At 32.8% G+C, this 15,530-nt stretch overlaps 1 protein-coding gene across 2 annotated transcripts in view; it reads right to left on the reverse strand.

Annotated features, from left to right (window-relative positions):
- Nucleotides 1–15,530, reverse strand: part of LOC126821149 (zinc finger protein GLI4) — a 188,192-nt gene that overhangs the window by 92,136 nt on the left and 80,526 nt on the right. For both annotated transcript variants that reach the window (XM_056101269.1, XM_050549494.2), the window contains one exon: nt 12,431–12,536. In XM_056101269.1, coding sequence (XP_055957244.1) covers nt 12,431–12,509 — 79 coding nt within the window. In that variant the 5' untranslated portion in view covers nt 12,510–12,536. The remainder of the gene's footprint in view (nt 1–12,430; nt 12,537–15,530) is intronic.

Raw genomic sequence — 15,530 nt, forward strand, 5'->3', positions numbered from 1 at the left:
TTTGTTTCGATTGTTTGTCTCCGGACCTTAAACACTGTGTATAAATTCATATTAACTTTAGCCAATAGGGTGTCCACGGGATTTCTCAAGTGATCAAGGGCCGTAACTCTGGTAGTAATTATTGGAAATTGTTGAAAAGCAATAGGATTCTTTGTCTCATGACCGTAAACTCTGTGCATAAATTTAAAGTCAATCGGATATTAACTTCAGCCTCTGGAGCATCCACAAGCAAATTGTGGATGCCGGACCGACGGACCTTAAACACTGTGTATAAATTTATATTAACTTTAGGCTTTTGCTCATCTATGAGTTTTCCAAGTGATCAAGGGCCATAATTCTGACAGTAATTATCGGATATCGTTGAAAGTCAATAGGATTCTTCGTCTCCTGATCTTAAACACTGTGCATAAATTTAAAGTTTATCAGATATTAACTGTAGCCTCTACAAGATTTTTCAAAGTGATCAAGGGCCATAACTCTGGCAGTAATTATCGGAAATCGTTATAAATCAATAGGATTCTTTGTCTGATGACCTTAAACACTGTGTTGTGGATGCAATGTACACCACATTTCAATGTGGGCGTATAAAAACAACCAAATTTACATGTAAACCAACATATTGTGAGTCATGGTCATATATCACTGTACTATAACAGATTATTTTGGCATATTTCTCCTAGTTTATGAGTCATTGATGGCAGAGTTAGTATACATTTTTTCTGCAAAATTCTGACTAAAGTCTCCTCTTACACACTTATCTTTTAAGAGTAAACATCTACATAATTCATAACTGTCAAAACCATCTACATACTTATCAGTATCATAATTTTCTCCATGGGGATATATTAGGCTTCAACCAAAAAATTACTTGTTAGGACTGAGAAGGCTAGATAATCTTTTTTGCACTTGGAAGACATTCCATTTATTAATATTTCTCCAAGAAAATATGTACAATTCAAAGATAAAATATAGGTTACAGATGATAAATTTTTCCTTTCCACTCAAAGGATCAACATAAATCTGTGGAGGCCAGCGATATATTTATTCAAGGATTAAAGAAACATTGAAATATGAGAGAGTATAGAGGTGGTATAGTGACTCGCAGGTCAAAAAGATTTAATAAAGGCGATGGTGAAAACAATCACCATCTCTCCTTGTCTTCTAAAATCCTATTGTATGAAGTTCTCATTTTTATTCTCAATCATTTAAAAGAAATAAAATTGGGTATCAATGAGAAAATATTTAAACCATCTACAGTAGATAATACAACTTAAAAAATATAATTTGATATCCACAAGATCCTATCTGTTTACTCATTTCCTCTAAAAGCTAATCCCCCAACTTGAAATTAGGGCTCTCTTCCTGAACACACAGTTACTAACATATCTAGATTGATCAGCCCTGGGATGGGTTTTCATACTAATCAAATCTTGTTATTTATTTATCATTTTAAAGCAGATTTTATGTAAGGAATTTTATAGTCTGTCTGCACAGCAAACTTTGGTTTTGCTTAGGTTCATTCTGAAAAACTTAACACATCTCCTAACAAAACACCAGTGGTAACCTTAGGTCACACACAGATTCAATCTGTATAAATTTATTACTTCACTATTCATGTTTTTATTTATTTATATAGATATGAATGAATGAATTCTAAAGTCCAGATGAAATCAGTAAAATATATATACAAGTAAAACATTAATAATGTGATCATTGTTTTGTTAACCAGAAAGATAGATCATTGAGTTGAATAGGTGATAACTCTTTACACATTACCAGTCATCTAAATCGTTTACACATGCCATATAATCATTAATACACAAAGATAGTAAGATGCCTCTTCTCAATCTGTTATTCAATTTCGATGGTTACTAACAAATGTATTTGTACTGTTAATTCTAAAGTATATTGAGATATCTTTTCGTATTTCATTTTTACGGCCTATTTCACAGTAATGAAGTCAAATCCACATGCAGAAAGAAATGCGCCGTACGATGGCTACAGGAAAACGAGATACAGTTGGCTACTCTGATAATGGATTGTCATTTACAAATCGCGTTTCAATCATGTTTGACTTTTATAATACATTTTGCATGGCCACATCTTTTTACTCCTGTACTCTTTTACTCAGGGAAATTAGGATCACAATACTCCTCTGATGGAAATGTATCTCGATTCATTTGGACTGTACACGATGGTAGAGGGACTCTATCAAAAAGTCACTTTAAAACACAGTTTTAAAATCACTGTAAGGAGAAGAGAGTGTGGGACATTATAAAACAAAGTCTAAATTGGATCTTAAATTAAATTAAAAAAAATTACAAAACAAAATATTACGGAGTCAATTGTTTTATTTAATCAGGGGATTAAGGAATCAGTCAGGCGTTAATGAATACACACGCCGGCTGAATATAGATAATTAAGGACTAAACATTCCTAATATGCAATTGGTCACTGTGACGTCACTGGCATCTGGGGGGGATTAAGAGTGTTTTCGATAATTGGCCAAGTCGTTTTTACAGCAGGTCTAAATTTGCGACTTTGAGTGAAGATAGCTGATTTAATTTTAATCAGATTGATGTTAACTTGCCGTAAAGTGCATATAGTAACCACTGGCTTTAAGTACATGCAATTTAGGTTTTTCATCTTATGTGCTCTTTAAGAAAAATAGGGTGGCTTACTTGTCATATTTCTAAATTGGTTAGTTGATTATTGCCCAGAAGATATTTAAAGATTTAAATGTTTTTGCTAATACTGAAGATGTGGCATTTTTTTCCCTATCATATCATTCAGCTTGGGGGTTGAAGTTGTAGGTGCAAAATGGTTTCTAGAACTATTTTCAGTTAGCTCAATTTCACCAGTTCTTTCATAAGACATGATTAAGTTGTCGACTTAGATGTATAGTAAGATTAAACATACATTATGCAAGAGCTAAATCTGTCTATTGCAGGCCTTTCTTTAGGCCTGAAATGTTATCTAAATTATTAATTAGACATTAATTAATCGATCCAGACCGTAATCAACTCTAGATGGCATCGCTAGCCTGCGATGTTTAGTGGATTATGAGCCGATTTACTGCATAACTTTCCTTCACGATTTAACGATTAAATGGATAATCGAGACTATGCTGTTTATCATACTGACTTTAGTAATGATGATCGAGGATAGGCGGAAATTTCAATCGCTTAGTTCTCGGTTCATAGTGGATCAATTTGAATGAAATTTTCTGAATATTGCCTTTACATTATCTAGTTTTTAACTATTATAGTGAGAACTGCCAACTCGTTATCAATTCTCCCATAATGTATCTTTAATGGTTATAAGTAATTTAACACAATTTTATTTTATCAACTATATGTATACATATATTTTCATGTTTCTAGTCTAAAGCAGCTGCTACAACTTGTCATTTGTGCTTTTATTTCGAATTAGCAGGAGAATTTAGGAATATTCAAGGCCAGTCATGAATGAGATTTTCAGAAAAATAAATGACCCAAGAATAACATTTAATTTAACGATTCTGAGCAGGTTGAGAAATAAGCAATACACAAAGATACCTTGAAGAAAATAGACCAAGGCTGATGGTGTAATACATCTCTGAGAGAATGGGATAACATATATTAGAAAATTCAATAAACATTTCTTGCTTATCTTAAAACTTTTTCTAACATGTGAATCAATTTATCAATAAATAAAATAATATAAAAAGTATGCACCTAATAGTTCTTTAATGTTTTTCTCCAGAGATAAAGCCTATCTGAAGTTATTATTTTAAAATGCAACCATATAGGATAATAACATTGATACGTGGGTTGAAGCAACATAGAAAGATCCAATTACACTCATTTCCTTTGATTAACATGGACAACCATATCATTCCTGAATTTCTCAGACCATTAAATCTGTTTTCACTTCGCTTGAAATGCCAAAGATATATAAAAGTCCCATTAAACTAGCCATGTACTGTGGTGTAAGTCAAGCAAAAAGTCATTTAATATGGTAGTGAATAGGTAAATGTTACAAACAATGCTGATGATGAAAGAATGTATATGACTTCCTTCCATTAGGGGTTCCATGACTGAATCCAGCACATTATTCTCATGTGTTCAATAAACATAGACATAATTTATTACATATGAAGATAAATACGGGTGCTTGTTATGGTAAGCATATGTTATATATATTGTAAAAACAAGCTTACATCCTAACCTTTTCAGCTCCCCCCACAAAAAAAGATTTACAATATACATACACAAAGAGTTCACAATGATGCCAACTATAAAAGACACAAAAACATACAACACTGTTCCCATGGTATTTGATTTCTGATTTTATCTTTTGAGGGTTGCAATAATCTACTTGTAAGATTTAGGCAACCCCTCCATATTAAAAATAAACCAAGCCAACAGTGAGGTTGATGTCCCCCACCGAAATCCCCAAATAAATAGATGAAGCATATTAATTACATGTAATAGCAGATTTATTGTTTTCAAAAGTATCAAGCAATCAAACTGATTATCAACTATACACTAAGTTTCATCACTCTCTATCAGACAGAATCAAAGTTATCTTGTCCCAAAGCATCAGCCAATGAAATTGCTTTATAGCTCTGCTTAGGTTTAGCTCGAAATGTTATCATTGTACTAGACATTCACCTAATGAACATCTACATCAAGTTTAAACATTCTACCTCAATTAAAAGCAGAGTTGTCATGTTCCAAAGTCTTAACCAATCAAATTGCTTATCGCTCCTTAGCCTAAGCAGAAATTTCTCATCATCAAACTTAGTCAAAGTAATGAACATTCTAGCTCAATTAGAAGGACAGTTATTGTGTTCCAAAATCTCGACCAATCAAATTGCTTATCGCTCTGCTTACCCTCAGTAGAAAATGCTCATTATCGAACTTAGTCAAGATATTGGTGTAATAAAACTATACACCAAATTTCATCACTCTCACTTAATTAGAATTAAGTTATCTTGTCCCAAAGCATCAACCAATCAAATTCCTTACCTCTGCTTACCCTAGGCAGAAAATGCTCATCTTCGAACTCCATCAAGGCATTGACCTAATAAACACCTACACCAAGTTTTAATGTTCTAGCTCAATTAGAAGGAGAGATATTGTGTTCCAAAGTCTCGGCCAATCAAATTGCTTATCGCTCTGCTTACCCTGAGCAGAAAGTGCTCATCTTTGAACACCATCAAGGCATTGACCTAATAAACACCTACACCAAGTTAGAACATTCTAGCTCAATTAGAAGGAGTGTTATTGTGTCCCAAAAAGTGTGACGGACAGACAGACGGACGGACAGACAGACAGAGGACAGACAGACAGGCGGGGGACAATTAATAAATTTTTCCATATAAAAGGCAATTCATGATGAAAAAGATTTAATACACACACAAAGAGTTATTATTGCAACTAGAGCAAATATTTCTTCAGAAGTGAAATTTTCAATATGCTCTAGTATCTCCTTTAAGCCATACATTATGAAAAGTTTGTTTCAATAGATCAAATTGAGAAATCCAAAGATCAAACAAGAAGGTTTCAAACAATTGACTCCTTTCTTTAAAATAGTTGATAATGTACTAGGTAGATCTACTGGTAGTTGCCCAACTGTAATCGTTATTACAAGGTTATAAAAAGGGGAGCCTGTGTTTGACAGTCAAAGATACACATGAACCTATCAAATAAAAAACCCTTCCTATCCGTGACTACACACCATTCAACACCAATTGAATTGAAAAAGTACACATTCCCTCAGATGCAATGAAAGGAACCTATGTTGCTATACTTCGCTTGAACAAACTGTTACAAAACCCAATGCTATTGAGGAGCGGGTATTGAGTAGGTCAGAACTAGTCATTCCCATTCAGGACTAGATGTCAGTTACAAGAGATAATGTTTGCTGACAGTGTACAGAAATATCCTACATGTGCTTAAGGGACAAGGGTTAGGCTCCTGACAATAGACAGGGCTATCACATGTTGTTTAAGAGGTATTCATGACAGCAGGTCGTTTTAAGGTTAAAGTTCATAAGAACAGGTAGCACTCTTAAATATCCCAGGTATCAATTTCAATGATTCGTGCTGATTAGCTGATAGGGTATTCTGTGATTAGCAGGTCTATTTGAATAAACTACTAAGTACACATCATCTAGTCTCAGTCTCTTAAAGGAATTCCCATTAACCAGTCTTAAATATAATTGAATTATCTTCTGTTCACCATTTCAACACATTACCATTATCTAACTTTAACAAAAACACATTTTTATGATAATTATGTTTACTTTTCAAAAAATATTGAATAATAAGTAAGTGAATACAAAGAATCTTTAACCTGGTAGATAAAATGGGTAATTTTTTAAAAAATAAATAAAGCTGTGTTTTTCCAATTGAAAAAACTTTATATCTTTGAAAATTTCGGTTTTTCGATATTAAACCATCACAGAAAAATAGATAGGTTGCCAGGCAACAAAACATACGCCCACAGCAGCTAAATCATCCGAGCAGTCGACAAGGGTTGTCACATATTTATTCTTTTGTAGGTAATTAGGGGAATTGAATAGACAATTTCATACAGATGACATTATAATTTTTGTTGTTTGAAGGTTCACAAGGTTCTAAAAACTAAAACAAGGGCCGTAACTCTGGAAGCAATCTACAGAAATTGTTCAAATTCGACAGGCTTTTTTCGTTTTACTAATTCAAATAATGCATATAAATTTCATACAGATCGGATGATAACTTTTGTTGTTCGAAAGTTCACAAAGTTCAACAAAGTAAATCAAAGGCCACAACTCTAGACGTAATTGACGGAAATTGCTAACATTCAATAGGCTTGTTCGTCTTCATTTCACTAATTTAGGTGATAACTGAAACTCAATAGGCTTGTTCGTTTTACTAATTTAAATGATACATATAAATTTCATACAGTTCGGATAATAACTTTTGTCTTTAGAGCATTTACAAGGTACAACAAAGTGAAACAAGGGCCATAACTCACGGCATAATTAACGGAAATTGCTGAAATTCAATAGGCTTCTTCATTTCACTAATTTAAATGATGCATACCAATTTCAAACAGATCGGATGATAACTGTTGCCATTAGAGCGTTCACAACATTCAACAAAGTGAAACAAGGGCCATAACTCCAGATGTAATTAACAAAAATTGCTGAAATTCAATAGGCTTCTTTGTTTTACTAATTTAAATGATGCATATAAATTTCATACAGATCGGTTGATAACTTTTGTTGTTAGAGCGTTCACTAGGTGCAAAAAAGTGAAACAAGGATCATAACTCCAGAAGAAATTAATGGAAATTGTTGAAATTTAATAGGCTTCTTAATTTCACTAAGTTAAATGATGCATATCAATTTCATACAGATCGGTTGATAACTTTTGTCATTAGAGCGTTCACAAGATTCAACAAAGTGAAACAAGGGCCATAACTCTAGATGTAATTAATGGAAATTGCTGAAATTCAATAGGCTTAAATGATGCATATAAATTTCATACAGATTGGTTGATAACTTTTGTCGTTAGAGCGTTAACAAGTTGAAACAAAGTGAAACAAGGGCCATAACTCCAGAAGAAATTAACGGAAGTTATTGAAATTAAATAGGCTTCTTCATTTCATTAATGCAAACAACATATATCAATTTCAAAACAATCGGTTGATGAATGTAGTCTGTAGAGTGTTCACAAGAAATTGAGGACAATGGACGAACGGACCGACAATATACGACCACATTTCCATGTGGGCGTATAAAAACCGTCAAAAGTATTGAAAAAATAATGTCCACCTTTTTATGTTATTTACAATATTTTATTGTTTAAACATACATTATGCAAGGGCTAACTCTGCCTATTGCAGGTCTTTCTTTAGGCCTGAAATATTATCTAAATTATTAATTAGACATAACTTACCCAGGCCATAATCAACTCTCTATGTCAATGCTACCCTGCGATATTTACTGGATTAATTAGGATCCCATTTGAAAAAATAATGTCCACCTTTTTATGTTATTTACAATATTTTATTGTTTAAACATACATTATGCAAGGGCTAACTCTGCCTATTGCAGGTCTTTCTTTAGGCCTGAAATATTATCTAAATTATTAATTAGACATAACTTACCCAGGCCATAATCAACTCTCTATGTCAATGCTACCCTGCGATATTTACTGGATTAATTAGGATCCCATTTGCTGCTCAACTTTCATTCATGATTTAATCATGAAATGGATAAGTAAGACTATGTTTTTTATCGTACCAACTTTAGAAATGATGATCAAGGCTAGGCCAAAAATTCAATCGCTAAAATCTTGGTTCAGAGTGGATCAATTTGACTGAAATTTTCAGCAAATTCCCTTTTTTTATCTAGTTTTAACTATTATAGTGAAAACTGCCAGCTCTTTATCTAATTTATAATATAAAGAATAAATAATCTCCATTAATATATCTTTAATGATGAATAAATAATGTTATAAACTCCAGACAGTTCATACCACAAAATTTGCAAAGTCTGTTTTTGAGCTTTGTTTACATCACTTTTCCACCAGAATGGTACTGTTAGCATTATTCCTTCTTCTGTTCAATTTCTATGCATCTTGACAAATCGTTTATATCAATACTTTGATTTTTTAAAGGAATCATTGATTTTCTGATTGAAATAAATTCTAATAAGGCAACAGTGAGGCTGATGTCCCCCCGCCGTAATCCCAATATAAACAGATGTCACATATTAATTAATTGCACATTTATCTTTTTCAAAAGTATCGAGTAATCAAACTGATTATCTATGCGTAGTCTAAGCGTAAAATGTTCACAATCACACTCAGTCAGGTTTTAAAGTACCTGACTATAGTCTATACACTTAGTTTCATCACTCTCCATCAGTTAGAATCAAAGTTATCTTGTCCCAAAGCATCGAACAATGAAAGTACTTAGCTCTGCTTAGCTTTAACGGAAAATATTAATCATTGAACTCAGTCGAGAGAGAGAGAGAGAAGGGGTTTAACGTCCACTCGACACAAACTAGGTCATTTCGGGACTAACATATGGTTTAATTTTATTTCAATAATTTGCTTGCGCGTAGGGGTCTTTAGCAGTGGGAGGAAACCGGAGGACCCGGAGAAAACCCACGAGGTTGGACAGGCAACCCTACTCCTTGCCACGTACAACCGGGGATTCAAAACCACGCCAGTTGACTCGATGACAGACTTTATGATACAGCGCGCACACGCTAACCATTCAGCCATCCAACCCCCCAACTCAGTCAAGACATTTGCCTAATGAACATCTATACCTTAATTAAAAGCAGAGTTGTTCTGTTCAAAAGTCTTAAGGAATCAAATCTCTTATCGCTACTTAGCCTAAGCAGAAAATTCTCATCATCGAACTTAGTCGATGTTTTGATACAATGAATCTATACTCAGTGTTTCATCGCTCTCACCCAATTTGAATCAAAGTCATCATGTTCCAAAGTCTCAACCAATCGAATTGCTTATCATCTCTGCTTAGCCTTAGTGGAAAATGCGTATGATCAAACTCTGTCAAGGCATTCACCTAATAGACACCTACACCAATTTTGAAAATTCTACCTCAATTAGAAGGAGAGTTATTGTGTTCCAAAGTCTCGACCAATCAGATTGTAGTCTCTACTTTGCCTGAGCAGAAAATGCTCAGCATCGAACATTGTTAAGGTACTGATGTAATGAAACTATGCACACTATCACTCAATTAGAATCAAGGGCCATAACTCTGGCAGTAATAATCCAAAATTGTTGGAAGTAAATAGGCTTCTTTGTGTCATGACCTTAAACACTGTGTATAAATTGGAAGTCGATCGGATATTGACTTTAGCCTCTTGAGCATCCAATAGATTTTTCAAAGTGATCAAGGGCCATAACTCTGGCAGTAATTATTGGAAATCATTGAAAATAAATTATAGGCGTCTTCTTCTCGTGACCTTAAACACTTGGTATATATTTAAAGTCAATCGGATATTAACTTTAGCCTCTAGAGCATCCACAAGTGATAAAGGGTCATAACTCTGGCAGTAATTAGGCTTATTCGTCTCATGACCTTAAACCCTGTGTATAAATTTAACTTAAGCCTCAAGAGCGTCCACAAGGTTTTTCTAAGTGATAAAGGGGCATAACGCTTTGCAGTAATTATCGGAAATTGGTGAAAATCAATGGGCTTCTTCATCTCATGACCTTATAAAATACTGTGTATAAATTTAAAGTGAATCGGATATTAACTTCAGTCTCTAGAGCATCCACAAGCAATTGTGGACACTGGACAGACGAATGGGGGCGACAACAATGGATTAAAAGTAGAGGTTATAAGCAACATTTTGACACCAAAAACATTATAAAATATCAAAGTATTTTAAAATTGATTATTAACCTTCAAACGAGATTTTGTGATTTCCAGTAAATTCTTTGAATACATCCACAACAAGTTTTAAAATACAACAATTCGGAAGTAAAAAGTAAATCTTTACTTCAGTGCACTATTACGCCGCTCTCAAAATCATTTTATACATTCAAAGATAGGTTGCCAGGCAACGAAACATACGCCCACAGCAGCTAAATCGTCCAGGCAGTCAACAAGTGTTGTCGTATATTTTTACATTTTTCCGTAATGAAACATTTATAATACACTAAAATTGGATTAAGACTAAGAGTAACAACTCATGAAGTAATTATCAGAAAACCATTAGAATCTGTTTGGTGTTTATAAAGTTCTGCCCCATGCTAACATTTAGTATACGAAACTTTTAATATCATGGATTTAGCTGTTCAAGTCTTTTACAAAAATTCAATGAAAATCAATACACTTGTTTGTCTCAAGATCTTAAACTCTGTGTATCAATGATAGCTTTAGCCTCTAGAGCGTCACAAGATTTTTCAAAGTGATCAATGGCCATAACTTTGGCAGTATTATCAGAAATCGTTGAAGGGGAAGGGGAAGCTTTGTCTTTGGACAGCTTGCATGTCCTACAGGAGTAATTACTTTTTCCATATGGGTTAAGCAGGAGTTCGGGGGTAGAGTTTCGTCTTTTGGCAGAGTGTGAGTCTTACAGGAGTAATTACTTATTCCACTTACATGGTTAAAACGGGCGTTTCAAATTTAGGGAGCATTTTGAAGTTGGATTAAGTTTCTAATTGATTTGCAGGTTCTGTTCGGGTTTTATAAGATTTGGTGCTTGTGCGCACTTTGCTTCCCTTTGCACAAATATTATTAGTTCTGGCTGAGGCAAGCACAAATTATTGTGTTATATTTTATTGTTGAGTTATTAGTTTCTAATTGATTTGCGTTTCTTGTTCGGGTGTTATAAGGTTTGGTGCTTGTACAGTTGTACGCACTTCGCTTCCCTTTGCACAAATGTTGATTGTTCTGGCTGAGGCAGGCGTAAATTATTGTGTTATATTTTATTGTAAAGTTATGAGTTTCTAATTGTTTTGAGGGTTCCGTTCGGGTGTTATCAAATTTGGTGCATGTGAGCACTCCGTTCTCTTGATACAAACCTTGATATCGTAAAGCGAGCATAGTTGACATAGGGATAGTCGATGCAAACTTGCTGAAAGTCCTTTATTTCAGTTGGTCTACTATTGGTAAGAAGAAGACGAACTGACTTGGATATGCGTCTTGGTCATTTTCTTTTGTATTGAACGAAATAAAGAATCTTTATAAAAGTGTTCTCTTTTACTTTAATCAAAGCGAGAAGCCTGACATCATGTATACGAATCTGGGACTTCAGGTTTGCATAAGAGCTGGTCACTTCTGACACCTCAGCGTCCCTAAATTTAAACCAAAGACCTTTTACACGGTAGACATTTTTTTTTTGGGGGGGGGGGGTATTGATTATCATAGATGGTACATTTGTGTTACAAAAGTAATTAAGTGTAAATAAGTAAAATATTTCATTTTTTATCAAGTAAATTGAATGACAGGTAAATTCGGGTATACATTTTCAATGCTGCAGTCAGGCTTTTTCTCTCCTGGTGTCAGCATATAAGTAATTCACAATAATATCATACTGTTAACAATTTTGCTCAATTAATTAATGATCTTTACTGTATGCATATTACAATGTGACGTAGTGACAAATACCCAATACAAAATTAGTATTTCCTTTATCATACCAATAAACGTAACTTTTTCACCTTTCTTTAAATGATTAGTTGTCATATTGTGTGTTTAATTTAAGATATAGGTGTAAATATGTAATACAGTATAATGTACAATGTTGATTGTGCATTGTGCTATGTTAGGTGTGTAGTGTAGTATATGTGTACATGTTGTTAACATATTACATGGTATTATAATTACAGAATAGACAGAAATACATGTATACATCTGTATACTATGTATGTAATGGTATACATTCTGCAATATCTAATTTTACTTACCTTCCTTATTTTGCGGGGGACTTCCATCTGAACTTTCTGCTTCCGTTTTAACCTGTACATTTGTTCCCTCGTCCGCCATTTTAGTTCATCTTCCCTTCTAGCCCATCTATAATGACAAATTTTATTTACACACTTAATCTTCGAATGAAGTAAAGGTTTATATATCTTAAATTCTACATTCACAAATACATGTTCTATACATGCTAATGAATAGAATTTTCAAAACTTGCAAGTTTTGCATTCACCCATCATGTGAATACAGACCTACTCGAATTCATGTAGTGATTTATGAAAGTGAGAAGTATTTCATAATACAGTTTAAACAAATATTATTTATCTATCCATAACTATTATTAAACTGTTAATGCTGAAAATATATTTTCATCAACCCATTCAAATTAAAAATGAAAAAATATCCAGACATAAATATAAACTATATTACATTATTTTTTTTCTCATTTAACAAAAATTAAATCTTTAAAAAATATCCCTACAAAAATATCATCTTTTGGATTTTTTTTCCATTTAATTTTTGATTGGACTGTGAGAATAAAACAGCTTGATAACAGAATCTCTCCACTGCTCATAGTACTGGTACTTTAACAGCATATTCATCAGACAAGGGTTGGAGTTCAATTAAGCCATATAGATCTCAGAAAAAATTGTTCCAAAACTTTTGTGTTTCTTATAACTTTTCTTTACTGAAAAATATCTACATACAGATATAAAATTCCCAGATAAAAATATATTATGTTATATATATATATATATTTTTTTTTGTTTTCCAGTTAATCTGTGAATTCATTGCATTAAATCTTACTTTAATTACTTAGAATACAAATATGTGTAATTCTATTGCCTAAAAAAGTCTTAAAATCAGTAGTACTTTTAGAAACATTTAAAAAAAAGTTCCGCAGTTTCATCTGGAAATGTGTGTGCTAAATTCTGCAAACCGAATTAGTGAAATAATGAAGATTATTTTGGGAAAGAGAAATTCAATGGCATCTAAAACACATAATGACAGAAATATAGTTTTGTTAATGAGAAAACAAGATTAGAATGATTTGTACAGTAACTATTAGTTGGTCCTGAAATAACCAGTGTTTTTTCACACACCTCTTGTGTTACATGCCTACACATTAATAGCAAAAGTTTTATAAAAAAAAAGAAAATAGATAAAATAATAATTTCTGCTTTTTTGCATGATTGATAGAAGCAAATGTTAATAACACTTTACATTTTGTCAAAATCAGTACTATTTGGATTTATTACTAAATAATGTTATTTATAAATATTATTTGAATCCTTGACATAAAATTCAATTTTATTTCAAAATATCCAAAATATTAATTGGAATATGCAAATTCTCTTAAATCAAATCAAAATATTTTATATTTAATGGGATATTATCAATCACTCTTAAAGACCACGTAAGATGAAATATCTAAATTTGATGAAATATCTAAATTTCATGTACGTATAGCCAATGGTTACTACAGTATATCCACTTTACGGCAAGTTCACACCAATCTGATTAAAATTAAGTCAGCTGTTAACGTTTAAGTATCCAACACGCCAAAACGTTTTCAATTTTTCAATTATGACCTTAATCCGGTTGATTGGCTGGTGATGTCACAGGCACTACACATAGGATATACATTATCTATACAATATCTCACTGTCTGTACAATATAGCACTATCAATACACACCACCAATTGACAAGCATCTATTGACGGTCCAATTACCACGTGACTGGCCTAATCATAATTACCGAATTATTGTCTTACATTGTTATAGATTAGACATTTGTGATTGGAATATTTTAGAGTGAATTTAAAAAGACGTATCATGCCGTAGATCCATTTAAGCTGCCTTTTTTTAAATAGGCCAAGTGTCAAATGAAGACGACCAAAGTAATTAGCGCATTTACCGGTAATTTGGATAACCCCGTAATACTTGATATCACAAACTATTCTCTATAAGTACAGAAATACAAATGGTGCAAGTCATTTATCGATATATATTCATTATTAGCTATATATAATAATAATAACCATTTTTATACACAAAGAACAACTTTTATCGTAACTTCATTTGAAATTCACAGTGTATATGGAATTTTCCGATGAATATGCATAACAATAGATCGCCCTCATTTCTCAGCCAATCAACCCTGGGAATCTTATTACCATGTACGGTTGAATGCACTACAGCCGTAGTAACTGAGGTTAAACTTTGTTGCAAAAATTGCATGGGATTCATGGACATGAATATCAAATACACATGATCATATATGGAGTTGCTGATGCCGTTTGGTGAATGATTAAACTGTCAATGCAATTGTAAAATACTTTTATTATAAAGAAGATAAACGATGTTCGACATTATTACCTAATCGTATCACAAACGTTTATCCATAGAATAATTTATATATTCAGATTTCATATCAAGTCAATTAAATGTTGTTTAAACGGCAATCAACAAATAATACGAGGCTACTTGATTACAAAAACACTGGTGAGCAATAATTATTGGGTAAATAATAATTATAAACAACTGATGATAAAACTTAATTATTTTATACAATTAATGTGTGTGTGTGTACAATTCTACCACTAGTTCGTCCGTGGTGTATTACGCAAACGTTCCACCTAGAGTGATGTCTTTGATCTGGCCGGCGTAAAAAAAGATAATTACCTAATCAGCATTCTTAATCCCACTAACACTCACTGCTAACACTGAGGTGTAAATTAATTTATGAGCCTATGTCTGTATAACTTTAGTCGGATTGATTAATTAATGACAGATATTAACGACACTACACCCATATTATATTCAATACACAAAGATAGTTAGATGACCCTTCTCAATCTGTTATTCCATTTAGATGGTTTCCAACAAAATTTATTTGTACTGTTAATTCTAACGAATATTGAAATATTTTTTTGCATTTCATTTTTACGGTCTATTTCAGAGAAATGAAGTCATATCCGCATGCAGAAAGAAAGGCGCGTACGATGATAACGGATCGTCATTAACAAATCGCGTTTCAATCATGTTTGACTTTTATGATACATTTTGCATGACCATATCTTTTT

This window comes from Patella vulgata, chromosome 5 (assembly GCF_932274485.2).
Source record: "Patella vulgata chromosome 5, xgPatVulg1.2, whole genome shotgun sequence".
NCBI lineage: Eukaryota > Metazoa > Mollusca > Gastropoda > Patellidae > Patella > Patella vulgata.